Source organism: Macaca nemestrina, chromosome 10 (assembly GCF_043159975.1).
Source record: "Macaca nemestrina isolate mMacNem1 chromosome 10, mMacNem.hap1, whole genome shotgun sequence".
In the NCBI taxonomy this organism is placed as follows: domain Eukaryota; kingdom Metazoa; phylum Chordata; class Mammalia; order Primates; family Cercopithecidae; genus Macaca; species Macaca nemestrina.
The window spans coordinates 131,761,143-131,786,438 of NC_092134.1; the positions used below are offsets into that span (position 1 = coordinate 131,761,143).

A 25,296-nucleotide genomic window follows, 5' to 3' on the forward strand; every position below is an offset into this window, starting at 1 on the left:
GCCACGCGGCCGCAGCGGGGCTAGGGCTGCGAGACCCCTCGCCGGCATGAGCGCAGCCGTGGCTTTCCAGGCGGAGTGCACACCGGACGGCGCGGCTCGCGGCTCGCGGCTCGGCGCCGCCCGGCTCCTCCTTAACCCGCGCCGGGAGGCGGTGGCGGCGGCGGCCGGCGGGCGGGGGAGGGGGAGGGGCTCGGAGCGCGGCGCGGAGGCCGGGGAGGAGCCGGGGCCTGCAGCGGAGCCGAGCCGAGCCCGAGCCCGCGCCGAGCCCTGACACTGTCCGTCCGCCTTCTGGCTCCCCGGGAGCCCGGACTGGCCGGAGCCCGAGCGGTGGCAGCGCTGGGAGCCCCAAGCGCCGAAGGGAGCGGACCGGACAGAACGGCCCTAGAGGAGGTGCTGCCGCCACAGTAGCAGGGACCGGAGTCTCCAGCCGCGGCCTCCCGGACCGTGCTGCCCAGGCCAGCTCAGGGAGAGCCGGGAGTACGAAAGCCCCACCCTCTGGGGCACCCCGGGAGCGGAGGCGGGAGCGGGGACGCGAGCAACCTCTCCCCCTGTTGGAGAGAAAAGACCCTTACCACTCGGGTGAGGGAAAGAAGAGACCCGTGGGGGGACGCCGCTCTTCTGCCTAGAGGCGAGGAAGACCCCTGTACTGGCCGGGGAGGAGACCCCCAGAAGTGGAAAGAGGGGAGCTTTCCGCAGAGAAGCAGAGTGAGACCATCCTAGCGCGCCCCCGCCCCTCCAAACACACAATCTCAACAGTTCAGGACTTTCGAGGCAAAGAGAGAGAGGGCTCTGCCTATGGAGTAGCACCCTCGGGCCACCAATATTCACAGGGGACAGGAGTCCTTACGTTCAGAAGCCACTCCAGGGAAAGAAGAGGAATCGGCTTTCAGCCTTCTGGAGAGGGGAGGCCTCCCCCTCAACTTCCTCGTGCCTAGACAGTGGAACGGGGTAGAGCCCCTCCGCTCAGATCTCCAGCAGACAGAAAGAGCCCTCCAACTCAGAAAGATCCAGTTTGGGGGGGAGGGGAACTCCCCCAAGGGGGAGGAGACAACTCCTGGTTGGGAGAGGCTCCTCCCCTCCTCCCCAGGGTAACAAGCAGGGTGTGGGGGGTGTGCCACCTTCCCCAAGTAGGACCTCCTTCTCCTCCCCCTCCCCCTCCTCCTCCCTTGGCTCCTCATCCTCAGGGGACCAAGTTCCCCTCACCAACTTGGGAGGCTCAGCCAAGTACAGGAAGAGCCACTGAGGATGAGCGCCGTCACCTGTCTCTGAAGAGGGGAATCCCTCCAGCCCCAAACTCCAGTACCAAGTGCTTCCCTCCCTTTGCCAGGGGAACCTTGGAGACAGGTTAGTGCTTTCTTTCATCTTCTCTCTGTCATCGTCTGGCACTAGTGGGTGTACGGGGTTGAGCTGGTGGATCGTGGGTTTCACTACCGGGGAAGACAAGAGTGATGACTCAGAAAATCCAGTGGGAAATGTGATCCAAGGGCCTCCTGGATTTGAACTCACATCTTGCGGCAGAAGCTCGGAGAAATGGGTTTCTTAGTGTTTGGGGACTAAAGGGATGGGATTCATTTTAGGTCCCTTAGGGAAGTGGATGTTTTCATGCTGAGGAAAAGGGATATCGGAAAACGGCTGCGTTTTGAGAACGTGCATGCTGTGTACACAACCCAACCAGTGGTAAGACTCCCAGACCGCCCTTCACGTTGGGCCTTTGCACCTGGAGAGCGGGTTCTCATGAAAATCACGGTGGCATCTGGTGTCCTGGCCTTGCCCAGGGCACGCCGAGGTCAGCTTAGTGTTCACCAGAGGTGTTCCCTCCAGCTTACTGCAATTACTGCTCCCTTGACAAGAAAAGCAGTCTGTTCCTGCTCATCCTATCTCAGACACCAAGAGGCCTCCTCTCCTGACATTTCCATTGCTAGCTGGATGTATGCCTCTGCCCATAAAATCCAAAGGGAAAATGGGAATCCCACATGTTCTGAGGCGAGAAGAAAGTGTGCAGGGGAATGCCAGCTCCTGGGTTGAAGTGCTTCCTTGATGCTGGCCCTGTACCACTGCCCCAGTCTCCTTCTCAGCTCCTGTTTTTTGCTCACAATTCTTCAGGAAAAATTAGATCCTGGATACGAAGGGAGGAGGGCTGCTGCTCCACTTCTCTCCAGATTTCCATCTAAACAAGTTGACCACTGGAGAGATTTCACTTTTGAGGAGTATATAAAGTTTCCTTCCAGAAAAGTACCTAATAGTCTCATCCTCTACCTTCCTGTTTCTTGTTCAGTTCTGAGTTCCCGGAACCTTGTGTTAAAGTTTTCCTTCATAAGCTAGGGAATTATCAAAGTCCAGAATCTTCAGAAAAGGCAGGAAAAGGGTACGAGGAAATCCTCCCCTGAAGCCTGGGCTGTTTTTAGGAGAGATCACTAGCTGGGTGTCTGCTTTCCTGCCTCGCCATGAGCAGATACCTTATCTTCTGTCTCACAGCAAGGACAAGTTGTGCAGGAGGCTTCATCTGACTTGGCCTTTCATATTTCCTCCTCTTTCTGGGGCATGGGTGAGTTCTACCTAAGTCCCTGAGCACATTCACTTGTCCTGGAAGCTACTGGTGGTATATGAGATAGGGCACAGGTTTGCGTGGCTGTGCTGTAGGACAACATGCATATACTTCTTAATTCAGGTGAGTGTGGCTCTCTCTGTTTCCAGTGGGTAAGTGTGTGGAGACGGGTGCTTACTGTGCTTTTCAGACTATACTCCAGTTACCTAGAATTGTGTGTTTCTGGTGGGCCTCTAGAAGCAGGTGCCCCTGTACACGGACATGGAGAGGTGGTAAGGATGCCCACCTGAGGGGAAAGGCTTGGCCTCCCCCAGCCAGTGGGAGCCCTCATGACAGTCTACAGGACAGTCCTTTAAGCAGCAGGGCAGCCCAGTCTCAGGTTGGGATCATTTCTTCTAGGACTAATAAGAGAGCTTCATTGCTGATACTGCTGCTTGCAAAAGGATGAGGATCCTTGACTCCTAACTCCGGAGCTCCCTCCCCTACCTTTTACAAAAGAGGCCACTCTGGTTAACAGCAGCCTGTTTCTTATAAAGTACTTCACCACCTGCCTGAATGGCTCAGGGTGAACTATATCACAACACCTCCAAGTCCGCCACCGCCACACAGTTTAACTGGTCCTGTTTGGACTGAGTTCCCTAACCCTCCTTGCCTCTCTGGAATCAGTTAGAAGTAGGTGGCTACTGAGTGGGATTAACTGTGGTTTAGAGAGTACTTTCCCAGACCATGTCTTAGGACTACACTTAGTTCTCCCTGGAAGATAAGAGATGATAGTCCCTCATTCCTTCATCCCTGGAGTCTTCCTGATCCTCGCATTATCTAGTACTGGGTGGTTATCTCCAAAGGAAAAGTTTGACATTCCGACATCCTGAAAAGCATTGCAGACTCAGTGCAGGCTTTGTGATGCAAACCACTGCAGGCTTGCTGCTTCCACTCCCATCTAGAGTCTGTCAGTTTGCTAATTTTTAATTTCTAATATTCTCATTTTTCCCCATTCAAAAACAATAGCTACATTTATTTAGCACTTACAGAGTGCTCTGAAAATATGAACTCAAGGTAATCCTTACAACAATCAAACTAGTGGAGCTGGGGATTGAAACTCGGGCAGCTTGACCAGGCGCGGTCGCTCACGCCTGTAATCCCAGCACTTTGGGAGGCCGAGGCGGGCAGATCATCTGAGGTCAGGAGTTTGAGACCAGCCTGGCCAACATGGTGAAACCCCGTCTCTACGAAAAATACAAAAATTAGCCGGGCGTGGTGGCAGGCGCCTTAATCCCAGCTACTTGGGAGGCAGAGGCAGGAGAATCGTTTGAACCCGGGAGGCTGAGGTTGCAGTGAGCTGAGATAAAGCCATTGCACTCAACCTGGGGGACAAGAGCGAGACTTCTCTCTCAGAAAAAAAAAAAAAAAAAAAAAGAAAGAAACTCAGGCAGCCTAACTCCTCATGTGCTACACCTAGCCACTGCCCTCTTTGCTCTGGCATTCTGTACGGGGCAGGAAGTTACCACATGTGAATACCTGACGTTGGCATTAGAACAATTAGTGGCCTTTCAGATAAAATGGGAAGAAAACTGAGCCTATTATTGTGGATCTTATATGTTTCATCCAGGATCAGTCTTTCACTCCCAGAATGTCTGTCTGTTTTTCTCTGCCTTTCTCCCAGTTCTGTAGTCTTCATTAGACGTCCTGTGGATGTGATGGAGCCTGCCCTTTGGCTGCCTTTCCCAGCTTCTATGGGTATTTCCTTTCAGTCTTCCAGCTCACAGAGAAGAATGTGGCCTGACTCAGGTTCTGCCCAAGCCCTGTGGCACAAGGCCCACCTGGAGAGAGAGGTCTGGGTAACTAGGTTGGTTGGACTGAAAAATGGAAGTACCTCTTGTTTGCCTTTCTAATAATAGCCCTGAACATTAGCCTCATGCCATTATTTTGGGGAGCATGGAATGTGTGGCAGCCACGAGCTCATTAAGTTTCATTCACTTCCCTCCAGGGACGATGCTTTGGCAGGGTTTATGAGTTCATCTCTTTTATTGAAGGGGAAAACTGAGGCATCAAGACTTCACTGGGGGCCTGGCATGGTGGCTCACACCTGTAATCCCAGCACTTTGGGAGACTGAGACAGGTAAATCACCTGAGGTCAGGAGTTCAAGAACAGTCAGGCCAACATGGTGAAACCCCATCGCTACTAAAAATACAAAAATTAGCTGGGCGTGGTGGCACGTGCCTATAATCCCAGCCTCTCGGGAGGCTGAGAAAGGAAAATCGTTTGAACCTGGGAGACGGAGGTTGCAGTGAGCCGAGATCGCGCCACTGTACTCCAGCCTGGGCCACAGAGCAAGGTGTTGTCTCTAAAAAAAGAAAAAAAAGGACTTCATCAAAGAGGCAAGGGATGGTTAGGGACAGCCCAGGAGGATTTGGAATAGAACCAAGGAACCTCAGTCTCTGAGGCTGTACACACTGGGCTGCCCTTCGCAAATGGGGAAGTGAAGAGTGTGAGGAAGTGGAATGGGTCAAAGGAGAACGGTGCTGAAAGATCAAAAGGATCAGATGCTACATACTGCTTGTAGCTGGTGAGATCTGAATATATTTTGAGTGCTGGGGGCTGTATCTGGAGGGCTGACTGGAAGGGGGCTGGAGAAAGGTTAAATTTAACCTCAGTGTCCTAACCTGGTGCTGGGGTAAGGGTAGGGAAAGGCATAGAACAACTTGCACAAGGCTGAGAGTGCTTCCCTTTCAGGCACTCACTGTGATGGGCATGTGCCAAGTGGGTTCTTCTGTAAGCTCTCTAAACACTTTAAATCGACTCTCATGCCCCTGTCCAATGTTGGAAAAGTTGTTTCAAACGAAATATCAACAGAAGGCCTTTGTGCTCTTAAGATGAAATTTCCTAGGGATCTTTAGAAAGAGATAATAGGGAATAGGGCAGAACTACTTTAGGGACCTCCCCATCTGGGGAGGACCCAGGAGGACCCTGGTCATTGGAAACCTGCTCATTGGCATACCACTCTTCAGTTCGGATGACCCAGCTACAGGACTGTGATCCTGCTACAAGTACCCTGCTATAGCCCAGGGGCTGGGGTGTTTTGACTTAGTAGTATTGAAAGGTGTGAGGTTCCTGGAATGATTAAGTGTTCCTGTTAGTTTCCAAGTTTCCATGGTTAGGGCAAGGTGGTAGTGGGATGCAGAGGAGGATGGTGGGAGAGAAGCTAAGGATAAAGGGGAAACCCTTTATGACGCTATTTATAAACCTGCCATCCCTCTCCCTCCGCCCCTTTTCTCCTGTCCAACAATTCTTGGGTTACAGTTGGGTCTCTTGCTGCCCCAGCCCCTGAGGCACTAAGGTGTTTCCTTCAGCCTTGTGGAGTGGGCGTGGTGTTAGGAGCACAGGGCTGGGTACATGTGTACACATGCAGATTGCCATCTGCGTGGGTGGGCCTTGGGGAGAAGGGAGCAAGTGAGAATGCTGACCCCTAGCAGAAAAGCTTAAGGGTCAAGGGCAGAAGAATCACTACCTAGGATAGAAGAGGGAGCTGAGACCCTGAAAGATGTGATGGGGTCAGGAGAGAGGGGGACATGGTCCTATCTGCTGTTGAGTTTTAGACTGCAAAGTGTGTGGATCTGTTGTATTTTACGGATACGCTTGTGCATATATCTAGCTGTGGATTTAGAGATCACTTACATCATGTGTTTCTGTTCAGGATTCTGAACTTTGAGGCCGTCTAGTCCTGGCTCCTCAGGAGAAATGCCCTGGTGGGACTGAGGAAGACAATGTTAGCTGGAATCTGGCGGCTGTGCAGGCACAAACCTGTTAGGCAGCAAGTGCTTAGGGGTTGCTGGCATCAGCTCTAGGGGAGTGCCAAATGGCTACCTAGTGCTTCCTGCCAGCCTTTCTAGACCCTGCAATACAGATAGCACCCATCGTTCTTCACTTTCCCTCAGCAAGACGTCGCTGTAGCTATACCTCTCTGCTGGGAAGAGCGCCCAGGCAGTGTGGGTGGCAGCAGGGCGTGCAAACATCAGGCGTAGGCGGTCTGGCGGCTCCAGGAGTTTGCATGGAGGTGCAGCGAGCGTGCCTGCCTGGCTGGAAGGAAGGAGGGAGGAGGAGGGCGGAGAAGGGGAGCCAGCTCCGAGTCCCAGAGTGGCTATTTTTAGCCAGGCTATCTGATTGTTACCGGTAGGCACACAGCTGGGTGTCTCCCTGGCTGGGTGAAGCCCCGCAGGCTGAGAGGTGGGAGGTCCTTGTGGATGACTTCTTCCTGGTGGTGGTGTCTGTGGGCGGGAGCATGCAAGGGGTAGCTTAAAAAGTGTGAGGGCAGCTGTGTACTCAGGATGTGTTGCTTCTGTATGTGACTTTGTGCTCTGGTGGTAATGTATGCTGTATATGTAATCGTGATCTCTGTGTATGTGCTTCACTGTTTATGTATCTGTCTGCTGGTTGTCATGTATAATTTATGCCTGGGATATATCTAATATGCCTCAGGTGCACATGTGTGTGGGATAAAAAGGGCAAGTGCTCGTAATATATCTAGTAGGAAACGTCTTTAAAAGTGTTGGTGCGTGCTTCATCCATGTATGTTTGTATTTAGGTAGACCTTTTCTTTACATGGACATTCATGCCATCTGTCTGGATGTTGTATGAAAATACAACAGGTGTCACATGATTGGAGAATGGACTTTAATTTCACCTGCTAAGTGGGGTTTTTCTTTTTTCAAACTCATTCCTACATCGTTTAAAAATACTATGTTGTAGGGCTATAAGTAAGGTGAATTGAGGAAATAGCTCAATTTCGTGTGAAGTTTGATCTCTTTTAGTCCTATATGGAGAGGCCTTTTGGCCGTGCTCCACGTTAAGCTGTAGGGTAACTAGCAGTCCATCATCTGGTAGATCTGCTTGGGGATTCTGGGAACACCTGGTGGAAGGCCATGCCATGGGTGTCTGATGGGAATGAGAGCAGGAAGAAACTCTCCTTCCCTCAAACAAAAGGATTTGAGTATTACTTGCCCCCAGTCTTTTCGTCTCCTCTTTGTCTTCTTCTCTGCAGAAGCCAGAAGTACCATGGCTTCTGACCTAGAGAGTAGCCTCACCTCCATAGACTGGCTTCCCCAGCTGACCCTCCGAGCTACCATTGAGAAGCTTGGAAGTGCCTCCCAGGCTGGGCCTCCCGGGAGCAGCCGCAAGTGTTCACCAGGCTCACCCACAGATCCTAATGCCACCCTGAGCAAAGATGAGGCAGCAGTTCACCAGGATGGCAAGCCACGATACAGCTATGCCACTCTCATCACCTATGCCATCAACTCCTCTCCAGCCAAGAAGATGACTCTCAGCGAGATTTACCGCTGGATCTGTGATAACTTCCCCTATTACAAGAATGCTGGCATTGGTTGGAAGGTGGGAATGCTTCTGTAATTTTGGCTTAGATTTAGCCTTCAACAACCTTTTTCTCTACTTTTGTTTCTTCCTGTAACCTGTTCAGTTTACTCTGGCTTGTCTCAGAGATGTGAAAACTTAAAATCGCATATGTTCTGCCCCCTACTGTTTTTCAGAGTTGAACAACTTTTATAAGGTATATCAGGGAAGCTCCAAGCCATTAAGTATAGTGATGGGGATGGCGGGATACTGTTGCTTGTCACACCCTCTTATCTTCATTTTTTTTTTTTTTTTTGAGACAGAGTCTCGTACGGTCGCCTGGGCTGGAGTGCAATGGCATGATCTCGGCTCACTGCAACCTCCACCTCCCAGGTTCAAGCGATTCTCCTGCCTCAGTTTCCTGAGTAGCTGGGATTACAGGTGCCCGCCACCATGCCTGGCTGATTTTTTTGTATTTTTAGTAGAGACAGGGTTTCGCTATGTTGGCTAGGCTGGTCTCGAACTCCAGACCTCATGATCTGCCCACCTTACCCTCCCAAAGTGCTGAGATTACAGGCATGAGCCACTGTGCCCGGCCCGCACCCTCTTGTCTTCTGATCCCTCAAAGAGGATATTCATTCATTTCACAAATGTTTATTACCATTCTACGATGTTCCAGTCACTATGCAAGGCATGGCATCACTCCTTCCTACCTAAAGGTAGGAATCTAATCTAGATCATCAGATTTCCATAGCTCCATTGCACAGTCATCATCTTTTGAAAAGCTGCATTCCAAGAAAAATAATAATATGGCCGGGCGCGGTGGCTCAAGCCTGTAATCCCAGCACTTTGGGAGGCTGAGACGGGCGGATCACGAGGTCAGGAGATCGAGACCATCCTGGCTAACACGGTGAAACCCCGTCTCTACTAAAAATACAAGAAAATTAGCTGGGCGAGGTGGCGGGCGCCTGTAGTCCCAGCTACTCGGGAGGCTGAGGCAGGAGAATGGCGTGAACCCGGGGAGGCGGAGCTTGCAGTGAGCCGAGATCGCGCCACTGCACTCCAGCCTGGGGCACAGAGCAAGACTCCGTCTCAAAAAAAAAAAAAAAAAAAAAACTAATAATAAAATTAGGTTCTTTACCAACAGCTGGCTACCAAGCAAGTAATGAGAAGCTAAGTTGTTTGGCTGGAGATGAAGAAAGAAGGGGCTCTTCTCCCAAGCAAAGAAGGAAGGCTGATACGCTCAATTTTTTGGAGCAGTAGCTCATTTGTCAATTGCTGAGTAGGAATGGGAACTTAATATGTAGTTCCCTCACTCTGTAAATCCCCATTTGATGTACAAACCATGTAGTGAGTTGGAGACTATTGAAAGCACTCAGCTTTCTTTTCTTTTTTTTCTTTTTTTGCAGGGGTGGGGGACAGGGTCTCACTCTGTTGCCTAGACTGGAGTGCAGTAGCATGATCTCGGCTCACCGTAACCTCCGCCTCCCGGGTTCAAGCGATTCTCCTGCCTCAGCCTCCCGAGTAGCTGGGATTACAGGTGTGCGCCACTGCTGCCCGGCTAATTTTTGTATTTTTAGTAGAGATGGGGTTTCACCATGTTGGCCAGGCTGGTCTGGAACTCCTGACCTCAAGTGATCTACTCGCCCTGACCTCCTAAAGTGCTGGGATTACAGGTGTGAGCCACTGCACCCGGCCTCTTTTTTTTTTTTTTTTTTTTGAGACGGAGTCTTGCTTTGTGGCCCAGGCTAGAGTGTAGTAGTGCAATCTTGGCTCGCTGCAACCTCCTCCTCTTAGTTTCAAGCGATTCTCCTGCCTTAGCCTCCCAAGTAGCTGGAATTACAGGCACCTGCCACTGCAACCAGCTAATTTTTTTTGTATTTTTAGTAGAGACGGGGGTTTCACCATGTTGGCTGGGCTGGTCTCGAACTCCTGACCTCAAATGATCCACCTCCTGCCTTGGCCTCCCAAAGTGCTGGGATTACAGGTGTGAGTCACTGCACCTGGCCTCTCTTTTTTTTTTTTTTAAAGACAGGGTCTTGCTGTGTCACCCAGGCTGGATTGTAGTGGTACAATCACAGCTCACTGGAGCTTGAACCTGGGCTCAAGCAATCCTCCCACCTCAGCCTTCTGAGTAGCTTGGACTACAGGCTTGTACCACCATGCACAGGAATTTTTTTTATTTTGTAGAAATGAGGTCTCACTATGTTGCCCAGGCTGGTCTCAGGCTCCTAGACTCAAGTGATCCTCCTATCTCGGCCTCCGAAGATGCTGGAATTACAGACATGAGCCATTATGCCTGGCCCACTGAGCTTTGCCTTTGTAAATATGTCCCTCCTAGCTACCATAACCCCCAACCCCACCCAACACACACATTTTTTTTTTTTTTTTTTTTTTTTTTTTTTGAGATGGGGTTTCACTCTTGTTGTCTAGGCTGGAATGCAGTGGCATGATCTAGGCTCACTGCAACCTCTGCCTCCTGGGTTCAAGCGATTCTCCTGTCTCAGCCTCCTGAGTAGCTGGGATTAGAGGCACATGCCACCACGCCCGGCTAATTTTTTGTATTTTTAGTAGAGACGGGGTTTCAACATGTCGGCTAGGCTGGTCTCGAACTCCTGACCTCAGGTGATCAGCCCATCTCGGCCTCCCAAAGTGTTGGAATTATAGGCGTGAGCCACCATGCCCGGCCCCAACACACTTATACAATATTTCTTTCCTCCGAATGTGAACATTCTATGGGCTATTGAGAAAATGAAGGTGATCTGTGTTTTTGTTTCATTCATAATGTATATAAAAAGTTGTAAAACATTGTTCTTTTGCTATCAGTAGGGTAGATTGAGGAACTGGGCAGGTGTGATTGTGAGGCATTTATATACTTGTCAGTTGGCTGGAAAGATTGAAAAACTATATAATCAGTTTTTCAGAAGCATTAGTAATCAAATTTGTAGCCATTCCCTCCCATCAATTTAATCTCTGCATTTTTCTTATCTCATTGCTATTGCTATTTGATGCATAATTCCCTCCATCAGTGTAGTTAAGAGGTACTAAGCTTGCCCTGATACTTCACCTCCATGGTTTATTATGTTTTTTTGTGTGTCCCTCTGTGTTCTATTGGAAAATTTTCTGCTCTGCACAATGCTCAGGCCTAACTTGCTTCTCTGCATCTCCAGAATTCAATACGGCACAACCTTTCTCTCAACAAGTGTTTCCGGAAGGTGCCCAGACCTCGGGATGACCCTGGGAAGGTAAGAGACTCCTATAAGCATTGAAAGGAGGAGCAGGAAGGAGAGTGAAGTAGTTGACAGCCCAGAGTCCCATGGCTGTTTTAATTGCCCAGAAGAGGAAATCATGCTAATTAGAGAAGCATCTTTATTTTTTCTCAGAGGAAGCTTGGTTGTCAAGCTTGTGGGCCCCCACTAGAATGGGTGACTAAGGAAGACTGTGAGGCTGGGCGCGGTGGCTCATGCCTGTAATCCCAGCACTTTGGGAGGCCGAGGCGGGTGAATCAACTGAGGTCAGGAGTTCAAGACCAGCCTAGTTAACACGGTGAAACCCCGTCTCTACTAAAAATACAAAAAATTAGCTGGGCGTGGTGGTGCATGCCGGTAATCCCAGCTACTCAGGAGGCTGAGGCAGGAGAATTGCTTGAACCTGGGAGGCAGAGTTTGCAGTGAGCTGAGATCACACCATTGCACTTTAGCCTGGGCAACAAGAGTGAAACTCCATCTCAAAAAATAAAAAAAAAAGACTGAAATCTTTTTTTTTTTTTTTTTTTTTAATAGAAATACTTAGGGTAAAGTTGACTTTCATGCTCCCCCTTTTTTGTGTGGCACTCTTTTTTCCTAGATGTAAAAGGTAGACTTAATAACCTTTGTACAAACATCTCTATAGAAAAGTCCCTGGTGGTTACCCCATAAAAGAGAAGGGATGGATCATTCTCTCCATTTGACAGATGTGGATGCTAAAGTCCAAGCAAGTTTTGCCTCAGGTCAGAAGGGAAGGGAGAGGCTGTGTCTGGACATTTTCAGCTCTTTGAGCTAGATGCCATTGTTCTGCCCCCTCCAAAACAATCGAGGCCTGTGTTTGGACCACAGGAGTACCTCTGGCCTACTCAGTGAGTTTCTAGGACAAATTTGCTCTTCATTAATACCCGGAACCCTGGGAGGTTCTGAATGTAATGATTTTGTTTTCTGTGGGGATGGGATCTCCTTCCAGGGTTCCTACTGGACAATTGACACCTGCCCTGACATTTCCCGAAAGAGAAGACACCCTCCAGATGATGATGTAAGTTCCCAGCTCATGGGGAGATGCCATATCTGAGCCAGCTGCTCCTTCCACCTCCTCTTGTGGCTGTTCAGCCCTTTGAGAGGCAAAGGTGGAAGGCATACCGGCAAAGGGGAAACCATGGGTCTTGGGAGGCTGTTGTGCCTCTGCTGATAGATTGCCTTTTCTTCACAACCCTCAGCTGTCCCAGGACTCACCAGAACAGGAGGCCAGCAAGAGCCCACGGGGAGGCGTTCCAGGAAGCGGAGAAGCCTCACTGCCTCCTGAGGGGAATCCGCAGATGTCACTTCAGAGCCCCACATCTATTGCTAGCTACAGCCAGGTAGGAAGCAGATATGGCAGGGGTCATGGCATGGGTGCTGAATAGATTCAGATGTGTCACTGTTTATTCAGAATTATGTATTGAGTATCTGTGATATATGAGGCAGCTAAATGGAGAAAGAAGGGGAAAGCAAAAGAAGGAAATAGAGAGAAATAGAAAGGCACAGCAGAACTTTGAGAAAGATCAGGATGAAAAAGCTGGGCACAGTGGCTCATGCCTGTAATCTCAGCACTTTGGGAGGTCGAGGCAGGCGGATCACTTGAGTCCAGGAGCTTGAGACCAGCCTATCCAACATGCCAAAACCCCATCTCTACTAAAAATACAAAATTAGCTGGGCGCAGTGGCATGCGCCTATAGTTCCTGTTACTCGAGAGGCTGAGGCACGAGAATCACTTGAACCTGGGAGGTGGAGGTTGCTGTAAGCTGAGATCACGCCGCTACACTCCAGCCTGGGCGACAGAGCAAGACCCTGCCTCAGAAACAAACAAACAAAAAGAAGAAATGGAGACTGAAGAGGGTAGATTCAAGATAAGAACCAATGAGCAAAGAAGGAGAAAATGATGCTGGGCCATTGAAGAGCTGGGCGAGGATTAAGAGGACAGGCAAGAGAGCCTGGTGACCATCGAAGGGTTTTATTGGTCCCTCAGCTGGGACACTGATCAGGAATTTCTTACCTGTTTTTGCAGGGCACAGGATCTGTGGATGGTGGAGCAGTGGCAGCAGGGTCTTCAGGTCGAGAAAGTACTGAGGGTCCCCCTCCCCTCTATAACACCAACCACGACTTTAAATTCTCCTACTCAGAGATCAACTTTCAGGATCTAAGTTGGTCCTTCCGCAACCTCTATAAGTCCATGCTGGAGAAGTCCTCTTCCTCCTCTCAGCACGGTGAGTCTGGAGTTGGGATGGGTACATGGAGACTTTTTTATCTTGTTGAACAAGTGGTATTTTCTTTTTTCCTTTTTTTAAATTTTTTTTTTTTTTTTTGAGACAGGGTCTCACTCTGTCGCCCAAACTGGAGTACAGTGGCACGATCTCGGCTCACTGCAACCTCCGCCTCATGGGTTCAAACGATTCTCTCACCTCAACTTCTCAAGTAGCTGGGAGTACAGGCACGTGCTACCATGCTTGGCTGATTTTTGTTTTTTCATTTTTATTTGTTTTTGAGACAGGGTCTCACTCTGTTGCCCAGGCTGGAGTGCGGTGGCGAGATCTCGGCTCACTGCAACCTCCGCCTCCCGGGTTCAAGCAATTCTCCTTCCTCAGCCTTCCGAGTAGCTCGGACTACAGGTGCACACTGCTACGCCCAGCTAATTTTTGTACTTTTAGTAGAGACAGAGTTTCGCTGTGTTGGCCAGGCTGGTCTCGAACTCCTGACCTCAGGTGATCTGCCCTCCTCAGCCTCCCAAAGTGCTGGGATTACAGGTGTGAGCCACCGTGCCCGTCTTGAGTTTTGTATTTTTAGTAGAGACAGGGTTGCAACATGTTGGCTGGGCAGGTCTCAAACTCCTGGGCTCAAGTAAGTGATCTACCCACCTCAGCCTTCCAAAGTGCTGGGGTTACAGGTGTGAGCCACCTTGCCCGGCCATATTTCTTTCTTTCTTTCTTTCTTTTTTTTTTTTTTTTTCTGAGGCGGAGTTTCGCTTTTTTGTCGCTCAGGCTGGAGAGCAGTGTTGCAATCTCGGTCTACTGCAACCTCGGCCTGCCGGGTTCAAGCAATTCTCCTGCCTCAGCCTCCCAGTTAGGTGGGATTACAGGCTCCTGCCACCACACCCAGCTAATTTTTGTATTTTTTAGTAGAGATGGGGTTTCACCATGTTGGCCAGGCTGGTCTTGTACTCCTGACCTCAGGTGATCCACTCACCTCAGCCTCCCAAAGTGCTGGGATTACAGGCATGAGCCTGACCCGTATTTCTTATTTTTAACACAAAGAGAGGTATCACTACTCAGAGGAAATATTTCATGAACTGAAACTGTTTGGAGTCAAGCGAGCTCATCTGTCCTTGTGCAAATACAGCTGTTTCAGGAGGCAAGCTAGGTTATTAGCTTCAGAAAGTGAGTTGGAGGATTGCCCCTTCCAGAACCAAGGGCAGTGATTTTAGGGGCTGCAGGCGAGTCATTTGGAGGATGACCACGAGGGGGCAGCAGCAGTACCCTCTCCCTAAGAATCCCTGCGTTTCGTTGTGAGAACAGTTTCTTTTTCCTTTTTAGTGCATTTATATTTATATTACTTTTATTGTGAAAAATTGCAAACAGATGCAAAAGTTTGGAGAAAAATATAATAAACCCCTGTGTTCCATCGCCCAACTTTAACAGTTATCGGTATTTTATTAGGCTTGTTCTGTTTACCACTGAGCCTTCTAAAAATTGGAGTAATTTAATGGAATTCACATATACCATGTCATTCCACTCATAAATACAATTTTGATATACATCCCTAAATGATGACTTTCGTCTAGTTATCTACCATGACATTATCACTCCTAACAGAATTGATAATACATCCTTAATATCAGCTGGTATCTTGTCCATGCACATTTTCCTAATTATCATGTGAGAATGACTTAAAGTTTTTATCGGGAGGCCCCTTGAGAGAACATCTGGTTCAGCCCTCTGTAATATCTGTGTGTTCGTTTTTAAAATAACTTAGAGACAGTGCTGAGGTTGATTTCAGGTGAGGCATTGGACCTTCTCGTTCTGTGCAGTGGCCCTATGTTAGCAGCAGGGGCTAAATGGAATGATAAAAACTGGTTAGTCACTTTTTGGAAAACTTATATTAATTTTCATGAATTCTTCTTGTATGTCCCAGGGGATCAATTTCTAGAGTTGTGTTCCAAGACTGTAGCATTTGCTTGAGAAATGACTCCAACTCAGGTGGATTCCATTGGTTGCTTGGAGGCGGGAACACGAGAAACCATAAAAAATAAAGTAAAACATTAGATTGGGTGAGGACAGCCTAGAGTTCACTCAAGTTTTATTGTGACTGAAAGCCACTAGCCTCAGGCTTTTGTTCTTCCTGGCCTGTCTGCTTGAGAAATAACTGCTTGAGAAATAACTCCATCCTGTCTGCTCCGTACCCAAGCTACATTTGTTTCTAGAGGATACAGGAATTAGTTGGCAGTAGCAGAGTGTAGAGAAAATAAGAAAGAGGAGGTAAAAGACGACCAATGGCTTTGTTTTGTTTCTGATTTACTTTTTTTCCCCCCTAAACACTAGACGACCAGGGATGGTTTCTTTTTTAAAGTTCACCTGCTGGGAAACTGTGATTTCAGGCCTACAGCCAAATCCCTAAACAGTAGCATTAAACGCTACACGCTGACCTTTTTAGTAAGATTTCAGTGGTCTTCACACTGTCGGGGCCCTCCTCTAACCTAAGTGCCTTCCTGTCTCTTGTACCTGCCAGGAGCGCCACAGGGATCTTTGCTGCCCTAGAATGTTCTTAACCTTTTTTTTTGTTTGTTTGTTTTTTGTTTTTGAGAGGGAGACTCGCTCTGTTGCCAGGGCTGGAGTGCAGTGGCCGGATCTCAGCTCACTGCAAGCTCCGCCTCCCGGTTTACGCTGCCTCAGCCTCCGGAGTAGTTGGGACTACAGGCACCTGCCTAGTTTTTTGTATTTTTTTAGTAGAGACGGGGTTTCACCATGTTAGCCAGGATGGTCTCGATCTCCTGACCTCGTGATCCGCCCATCTCGGCCTCCCAAAGTGCTGGGATTACAGGCTTGAGCCACCGTGCCTGACCCGTTCTTAACCTTTTAACTCCACAGTTTCGGTCTGAGGCTTACCATTGCAAGCCAGGGAAAATCCCATTTCGTGAAAAATGCATTGCCTAAGTCACTTGCCTGCCTCCTCCCCACCTGCAGGCTTTTCTTCTCTCTTGGGGGACATCCCACCCTCGAACAACTACTACATGTATCAGCAGCAGCAGCCACCGCCACCTCAACAGCAGCAGCAGCAGCAGCAGCCGCCACAGCCACCTCCCCAGCAATCCCAGCCACAACAGCAGCAGGCATCTGCCCAGGGCCCCTCAGCTGTAGGCGGTGCTCCTCCACTGCACACCCCAAGCCCGGATGGTTGTACCCCACCAGGGGGAAAGCAAGCTGGGGCGGAAGGCTATGGGCCTCCCCCTGTGATGGCCATGCATCCACCCCCCCTGCAGCACGGAGGCTACCACCCTCATCAGCACCATCCCCACTCCCACCCTGCCCAGCAGCCACCACCTCCACAGCCGCAGGCACAAGGCCAGGCTGCCATCAACAACACTGGCTTTGGTGAGTAAGGAGGGTGCAGAGTGATCTAGAGGAGGGTGGGGTGATGTCCTTGTCCTAACTCCGGCATGGAGGTACAGTTAGTTAGGAAGTTAACAATAGGTCTTTTAGGCTTCGCTCCTTCATGTGGGCTGATCTGAACAACGTTAGTACTTAGAGCTCTGTCTTGCAGAATTCTTGGATCAATTGAGATTGTTTTACATATTCTCCTGACTATGAGCCTGGCTGTACCTAAAGCATAGATAGCTTTTCCAGTCCTAAACCCCCAGGGAGGGAGAGTCCAAAACTTGGAAATGCAACTGATAGTCTGTATAGGTGCAAGAATCTTACATGTCGTCAGCCTGGTATCAGTTGACTGCTGTCTTACACTTCACTCTCTCTTATTATCCACTTTCCCCTCCTCTTTACAGCCTTTCCTTCTGACTGGTGCTCTAATATTGACTCTTTAAAGGAAAGCTTCAAGATGGTGAATCGGCTCAACTGGTCCAGCATTGAGCAGTCACAATTCTCAGGTTAGTGATCAAAGGATGGAGGAAGAGAGGGATACACTGTGAGGGAAAACCCAATAGAAACTAGAACCGGAAGAGGGTTGTCAAATGAAGTTCCAGAATTTAGGATTTCATTGTTTTTCTTTTTTTCTTTCTTTCTTTTTTTTTTTGAGACAGAGTCTCGCTCTGTCGCCCAGGCTAGGGTGCAGTGGCGTGACCTCGGCTCACTGCAACCTCCACCTCCTGGGCTCACGCCATTCTCCTGCCTCAGCCTCCCGAGTAACTGGGACTACAGGCACCTGCCACCACGCCTGGCTAATTTTTTTGTATTTTTAGTAGAGACGGGGTTTCTCCCTGTTGGTCAAGCTGGTCTCGAACTCCCGACCTCAGGTGATCCACCCGCCTCGGCCTCCCAAAGTGCTAAGATTACAGGCATGAGCCACCACACCCAGCCTCTTTTTACACAAGATGGATAATATTTACATTATTTTCAAGTTAACTCAAATTAATCTTGTCTTAACTCACAATATGGCAGTGAATTATCCTAGTCCATTCTGTCTTTGGGAGAGAGAAGGCCCTCAGGAATTTAGAAGCCCTGGACCACTATTTTGTAGTTTTGTCACCACTTACTGATACTGACAGTGTGACCTTGGCTGAGTCACTCAGTCACGTTGAACAGTTATCTTACTCATCAGTAAGATGGAGATTATAAGAATTTGGTACACGGGATCAAGTGGAATGAGTGTGAAAATGCAGAGCTCTGAAAGATGTACATTGTTATTGGTAGTGCCTGTTATCAGTGGGGGTGATTGATGGTGTGTTTGGAACGGTGAGATAGGGCTGGGTCTGATAGGGGCTTCCTACCTCTGCAAGGTTTGCATTGCTTGCTTCCCTCTTTGTAGAACTGATGGAGAGTCTACGACAGGCAGAGCAGAAGAACTGGACCCTCGACCAGCATCACATTGCCAATCTGTGTGACTCCCTCAACCACTTCCTTACTCAGACTGGTCACGTGCCCCCTCAAGGGGGTCCCCACCGCCCACCAGCCCCTGCCCGTATTGCTGACTCCTGTGCCCTCACCAGTGGCAAACAGGAGTCTGCCATGAGCCAAGGTACTGCACAAAGCCAGTTGCCATGGAGGTGGAGACTATGTAGAAAAGGAAGCGTAGCAGAAAGGCAAAAAAGAACTGAGAGAAAGGATTTTCTGGGGCAGTGACCCAAATTGAGCAGTGACTGAATAGTTTATCAGTGACTGAATATCTGTTGAATCAGCGAAGTTCTAAACTGACAAATGCAAAAGGAATAGACTGTATGATTCCTTTTTAGACCTCGGTTTGGGAGATCAGAATTACTTAAGAAAAGGGAGGTTAAAGAAAGGCCCTATTTTAAATTTGCATCTCAGTAATCCCTACCTACGGGGCGATACCAGATGAAATGGTGGTTCTATACTTACGTGATCTTCAAACTAGGGAAATGAGAGAGATGTCATGATTATGTTTCTGTTTCTTGCTTTTTTTTTTTTTTTTTTTTTTTTGAGATGAGATCTCGCTCTGTCGCCCAGGCTCTGGAGTGTAGTGGTGTGATCACGGCTCACTGCAACCTTGACCTCCTGGAGCTCAGGTGATCCTCCCACTTTAGCCTCCTGAGTAGCTAGGACTACAGGTGTGTACCACCATGTCCAGCTATTTTTTTTTGTATTTTGTATATAGCTGGGATTTTACCGTGTTGACCAGACTGTCTTCAAACTCTTGGGCTGAAGGGATCTGCCCACCTCGGCTGCCCAAAGTGTTGGGATTACAGGCATGAGCCACCATACCTGGCTCTATGTTTCTATATTTTTCATTCTTATATCTTTCCTATTTCACAATTGTACTATCCATTTCTTTTTACCCTCAGTGGTGAGGACTGACAGCTTTTGCAGAAAGCCTTCATGCCTGCAGGAGCTACAGAACAGGGCAGGGAAGAGAGAAGGAGGATGGGAGCAAGGGTATATTTTTTTTGTCCCTGCTTTGTTGAGTACAGTGACCTCCCCCCCCCCACTCAAGTAACTCTTGTCTTGCTTTGGCAGTGAACTCTTATGGGCACCCACAAGCTCCGCACCTCTACCCTGGCCCATCACCAATGTACCCAATCCCCACCCAGGACTCAGCAGGATACAATCGCCCAGGTAAGAGCCAGGAAGCTTGTTTCAAAACCGTTGTACTCTGATGAGTTGTTTTGCTTTCCTTTGACTCTGAGCTGGCATTCTGTGCATTTTTGCCTGCATCTCACAGGAGGGAATGAGCCTTTATAATTCCCAAGGCTGGAGGATGGGCTACCTGCTAAGGAGGTATATGTCAGGGGAGACTAACGAAGACAGATGTCTCTTCCCTTCCCCTTCCCTTCCCCTTCCCTTCCCCTTCCCTTCCCCTTCCCTTCCCCTTCCCTTCTCCTTCTCCCACCCTTCCCTTTCCCTTCCCCTTTGCTTTTCTTTTCGACAGAGTCTCGCTCTGTTGCCCAGGCTGGAGTACAGTGGTGCAATCTTGGCTCACTGCAACCTCCACCTCCTGGATTCAAATGATTCTCCTGCTTCAGCCTCCCAAGTAGCTGGGACTACAGGCCCACACCACGATGCCTGGCTAATTTTTGTATTTTTAGTAGAGGCAGAGTTTTACCATGTTGGCTAGGCTTGTCTTGAACTCCTGACCTCAAGTGATCCGCCCGCCTCTGCCTCCCAAAGTGCTGGGATTACAGGCATGAGCCACTGCCCCCGGCTAGATGTACTTTAAAATTAGTAACTGCAATAGTAAAAGGAAGTGAAAGCGTACATGTAAGCAAAAGATAGCTATGTGCAACATTTATGTGTGGCCTTGGAATCTAGATGGAAGACGTGCTCAGGCAAATAAAATGAATTTGTTATCCACACATACTTGCTTTGTGCCCATGTCTGCTTTCCTGTCACCTGATCTCCAGAATTGGGGGTCTGGGATTGAACTATCTCTGACAGTGGGCGTGGGGTAGGGAGACACTAAATTGCCATAGACAGAACAAAATGAACAGATCCTTCACATTTAGACACGTATAGAAAAATCACTGTTATTCTGCCTAACCACAAGTGTTTTCAGTTTTGGGGGTGACATCTGACTCTCTGTATTCTTTGTCCATATAATATAAATACAAATTTCTATACTATTTCATGTGATATTATCTTCTGTTTGTTTCTTTGAGTCAGAGTCTTGTTCTGTTGCCCAGGCGGGAGTGCAGCAGGCAATGGTGTGACCTGGCTCACTGCAACCTCCGCCTCCCAGGTTAAAGTGATTCTCAAGCCTCAGCCTCCCGAGCAGCTGGGATTACAGGCGCCCACCACTGTGCCTGGCTAATTTTTATTTTTTAGTAGAGACAGGGTTTCACCATGTTGGCCAGTCTGGTCTAGAACTCCTAACCTCAGGTGATCCACCCATCTTGGCCTCTCAAAGTGCTGGGATTATAGGCATGAGCCACCGTGCCCGGCCATATGATATTGTCTTCTGTATGTTATTTTATCATTATTATATGTTTTCAGAAGTATAATTTTTTTTGAGATGGAGTCTCGCTCTGTTACCCAGGCTGGAGTGCAGTGGCACAGTCTTGGCTCACTGCAACCTCTGCCTCCCGGGTTCAAGCTATTCTCCTGCTTCAGCCTCCTGAGTAGCTGGGACTACAGGCACGTGCCACCACACCCTGCTAATTTTTTGTATTTTTAGTAGAGGTGGGATTTCGCCATGTTGGCCAGGCTGGTCTCGAACTCCTGACCTTGTGATCTGCCTGCCTTGGCCTCCCAAAGTGCTGGGATTACAGGCGTGAGCCACTGCGCCTGGCATCAGAAGTATAATTTTTAATGGCAGCATAATATTTAATTGCTGTGGAATGTAATTAGCTCTAGTTTATTTCCTGAGACCTCACTGAAATGGTGACCTGCAACCAAAAATAACTCCAGCTGATAAGGGCGATCACTTTGCACGGCCTTCCTTGTGGTGTTATCTGGGGCTGAGCACAGTCCTTCTAAATTGAGGGAACAGCTTCCCATCCACTCTCCTTTTACTCTCTTTCTTTCTTTCTAACAGCACACCATATGGTCCCTCGGCCACCAGTGCCACCTCCTGGTGCCAATGAGGAGATCCCTGATGACTTCGACTGGGACTTAATCACTTAGTGCATCACAGAGTGTGGAGATCAGCCCAGGGCCGCATGGTGAAGTCTGGCAGTGGAGAAAGAGCAACCCCAACCCGTCCCTCCCCCCCACGTCTGTATATAGACATATATCCTCTTTTTGTTCTTTCTCTGTCGGAGAAGCCACTGCAAGATGCTGCCGAAGATAACCCCCTCTTTCCTGCCTCGTTCTGCTCTCTTCCTTCCTGTTTTTTCCTAGTTCTTTTATTATTATTCTATTATTATTATTATTATTGGTTATATACTGTCTGTAGTCTCCTGTCCCTACATCATGGATCATGTCCACCTCTTGCTAATTTAAAATCATCAGGCTGGAAGATGAAGCCGTGATAGCTACAGAGAAAAGTTTCAGTCTCCAATTTACCTTTCTCTTGGAGAAACTCGATGCTGATCCCACCTTTTGGCCCTAAATTGTTTTTTGTTCCCGTCAGTTTCAGGCCAGGACTGGAGAGGCCACATTACCAAGTAGAAACGGTCTGAAACATTACTTGGCAGCCAAGAATTTGGAGGTTTTAAAATGGTGCTAATTCTGTCCTCTGAGGTCTTCCTTGTCCCTTTATACCTTCAATCCTTACTTCTGCCAGTCTGCATTTCCTATCGGGGTGAAAGTGATGATGGTGGTGCAGGAGGGTGACAATAAAATCCTATTGGAATTGGAGACCTGGGTTGAAAGGGATGGAATATAAGTCAGTGTGAAACTGAGTGTACACTGCCATGTTACATCAGTGTCCATTGTCTTGTTTCGAGCGCATTCTGTAAGAAGATAGGATTGGTTTTAGCCCAAACTCTGCTTCTATGGTAGGGCATGAGGACAACTATTTGGCATAGTTTTAGCTTCTTGGAGATGATTCCAACCTAATTATTTTGGCCTTTTAAACGATTTTCTCTGAAAATTAATTGTGGCTCTTATTTGCATTTACGAATTATCTTCCTATCCCTTTTTCCCATTCAGCAAATATTAGTTTGTCCTCCTTTAATTGTTTGCCCAAATCTTCCACCCATCTTTTTTCTTCCCCCATTTTCTGGGATTCTCAAGAAAGAGTAACCCATTATCACTCTGAGTTTCATCATGTCCTAAGACATGATGGGAATCTCATTCTCACCTCTCATAGCAGAACCAAACCTTTAGTGTTGGTGGTAGGAGGATGGGGAGAGGAAAAGGGAGCTGGCAAAGAAATGGATAGGGAATATTTTAGTTCTTTAAATATATAGGCAGATGCTTCTCTTGGAATCTAGATCATCTGGCTGAAGCTTTTGCAAGTAGGCTTTGAGAGGTGAAGGAGATTGGTGGAGGTGAGTAAATAATCAGAGGCAAGAGTTCAGTGAGGGCCAAGGGGGACCCCCAGAAAAAGGTATAGAGCGAACTCATCTCTTTTGCAAGGGGTGGCCATGACTCACCATTGCAAAGTACTCAGTGTATATTTAATGTTAATTGTTGAATTTTAGTTATGAGAGGGAAGAACAATTTTATTTCTGTCCTTATTTCACTTGCTGAAAAGCTGTGGGACAAAATGTATGGAATAGACAAGGCCACTTTCTTTGTGATTTCTGCTTTTCATTCATATTATTTTATTTACCCACGATTTCCAAGAGATTTGGCTTTCTGCTCTCCTGCTTGTTTCTTTCATCCACCCCTTTCCTTTTTTTGGAAGGGGGTTATATGTGAGAGTTTATTGAAGAAGTCCAGTGAGGCTGAAGTAAAGGGGCAAGATAGGGCAGTTAACTAAAGAGCACTTTATTTCTTTGAAGCCTTTGTAAGAAAGAAATGGGGGTGCGAGTGGCTTGAATCTCCCATGACGTTGGAGGGCACTTAGTGGGGTTGAAGTATGACATAATATTTCCCATTGGGGAAAGGAGAATTTCTCTTAGAGGGTGGCAAAATGCCTTTGCCCAGTGTCTCTATTTTAGGCATCTTTTCCTTCCTTATTCCTTCCAGTCAGGGTGTGTCCTACACATAACTTCCCATTAGTTCTCCTCAATGTTCCCCCTTTGTAAATGATCACTCCTCTTTTCTAAACCCTTTTCCTGTTCAGATCCATACAGGATTTGCAAGGGTAGACTGAATTATACATGCAAATGCCCCTTGTTCATCTGTGTCTTCTGCAAACTAGTCTCATGAAGAATTCTGGTGTGCAGCCAGGGTAGTGAAGTTTGGTTCTGGGACTGGAGATTGGCCATTTGGCCTCCTGAGATTCCAGCTCCCTTCCACCAAGCCCAGTCTTGCTACATGGCACAGGACAAACCTGACTCCCTTTGGGCCTCAGTTTCCCCTCCCCTTCATGAAACAAAAAGAATACTACTTTTTCTTGTTGGTCTAGCATTGCTGGACACAAAGTATAGTCATTATTGTTGTATTGGGTGATGTGTGCAAAACTGCAGAAGCTCACTGCCTATAAGAGGAAATAAGAGAGAAAGTGGAGGAGAGGGACAAAAGGAGTAATTATTTGGTATAGATCCATCCATCCCAACCTTTCTCTCCTCAGTCCCTGCTCCTCATGTTTCTGGTTTGGTGAGTCCATTGTGCCACTACCCATAATGCTTTGCATTGCTGCATCCTGGGAAGGGGGTATATGGTCTCACAAGTTGTCGTCATTGTTTTTTTGCATGCTTTCTTAATAAAAAAAAAAAAAAGAATGTTTACAGTTTTATCTTACTGGTAGTGGTCTCAAATTTCTTTTGGCCAGGGAAGGAAAAGAGAAATGTGAAATCATTTAGTTTTAGTTGGTCTTTATTCCTCTTCCACCTTTCACCACCAGGTTGAATTAGTTGACCCTGACATTTTTTGTGACATTGGTGGGAAAGAAGCATCAAAGGCACGTCCTTAACATTCCTCTTTTCAAATGCTATCAAGTATGATGGAATATTGCGGGAGAGTCAGTCACCCTTTGTAGGTTAGTGTATGGAGTAGGCCCACCTTGCTTGCATTTTAGGATAGTTTAAAGATTTAAGATACGGTACTTTGGGGCTGGGCACGGTGGCTCACGCCTATAATTCCAGCACTTTGGGAGGCTGAGGCAGGGGCATCACCTGAGGCCAGAGTTCGAGGTCAGCCTGACCAACATGGTAAAATCCCATCTCTAAAAACACAAAATTAGCTGGACATGGTGGCGCATGCCTATAATCCCAGCTACTCGGGAGGCTGAGGCAGGAGAATCGCTTGCACCTGGAAGGCGGAGGTTGCAGTAAGCCAAGACTGTGCCATTGCACTCCAGCCTGGGCAACAAGAACGAAACTCTCTCTCAAAAACAACAAAAAAAAAGACATTGGCTGGGCACAGTGGCTCACGTCTGTAATCCCAACACTTTGGGAGGTGGATCACGAGGTCAGCTGTTCGAGACCACCCTGGCCAACGTGGTGAAACCTCATCTCTACTATAAAGACGCCTAAATTTTTTAAAATAAAAACTAAAAATTTTAGTTTTACAAGCAGGCGCCTGTAATTCCAGCTACTCGAGAGGCTAAGGGAGGAGAATCGCTTGAACCTGAGAGCTGGAGGTTGCGGTGAGCTAGGATCGTGCCAAGCGCGCCACTGCACTCTAGCCTGGGCTACAGAATGAGACTCCGTCTCAAAAAAAAAAAAAAAAAGAAAAGACATACTTCGGACAGGAGTTGTGTTCGCATCTGGGACTTCCTAGAGAAGATACAGTACAAAATAGTTACAGGTACTCACCAGGTTTTCATCAGAAATGAGGGAATTCGGCCGGGCACAGTGGCTCAAGCCTGTAATCCCAGCACTTTGGGAGGCCGAGGCGGGCGGATCACAAGGTCAGGAGATCGAGACCACAGTGAAACCCCGTCTCTACTAAAAATACAAAAAAAATTAGCCGGGCGCGGTGGCGGGCGCCTGTAGTCCCAGCTACTCAGGA

The 25,296-nt window shown here is 48.2% G+C and overlaps 1 protein-coding gene across 3 annotated transcripts; it reads left to right on the plus strand.

Moving 5' to 3' along the window:
* Nucleotides 1-211: 211 nt before the first annotated feature.
* On the plus strand, nucleotides 212-24,079 carry LOC105499865 (forkhead box J2). 3 transcript variants are annotated; one of them, XM_011772683.3, is made up of 11 exons: nucleotides 212-1,344; nucleotides 7,585-7,931; nucleotides 11,060-11,134; nucleotides 12,105-12,173; nucleotides 12,355-12,495; nucleotides 13,182-13,380; nucleotides 16,351-16,758; nucleotides 17,166-17,267; nucleotides 18,146-18,355; nucleotides 19,312-19,410; nucleotides 21,326-24,079. In XM_011772683.3, the coding sequence occupies exons 2-11, from the start codon at nucleotides 7,599-7,601 to the stop codon at nucleotides 21,412-21,414; spliced, it is 1,725 nt and encodes a 574-aa protein (XP_011770985.1). In that variant the 5' UTR covers nucleotides 212-1,344; nucleotides 7,585-7,598; the 3' UTR covers nucleotides 21,415-24,079. The 3 variants fall into 3 exon arrangements, with proteins under 3 accessions (XP_011770985.1, XP_011770986.1, XP_024642843.1); XM_011772684.2 differs by lacking the exon at nucleotides 212-1,344 and adding an exon at nucleotides 1,351-1,677 and having other exon boundaries at nucleotides 21,326-22,324; XM_024787075.2 differs by lacking the exon at nucleotides 212-1,344 and having other exon boundaries at nucleotides 4,694-7,931; nucleotides 21,326-22,324.
* The last annotated feature ends 1,217 nt before the right edge of the window (nucleotides 24,080-25,296 follow it).

Bases quoted from the DNA above. Each gene is read 5' to 3' on its own strand.
- LOC105499865 (XM_024787075.2), top strand. From the start codon at position 7,482: ATGGGAATGAGAGCAGGAAGAAACTCTCCTTCCCTCAAACAAAAGGAT. The intron at 11,135-12,104 runs GTAAGAGACTCC...ATCTCCTTCCAG, and splicing joins CTCGGGATGACCCTGGGAAG to GGTTCCTACTGGACAATTGA. The intron at 12,174-12,354 runs GTAAGTTCCCAG...CACAACCCTCAG, and splicing joins GACACCCTCCAGATGATGAT to CTGTCCCAGGACTCACCAGA.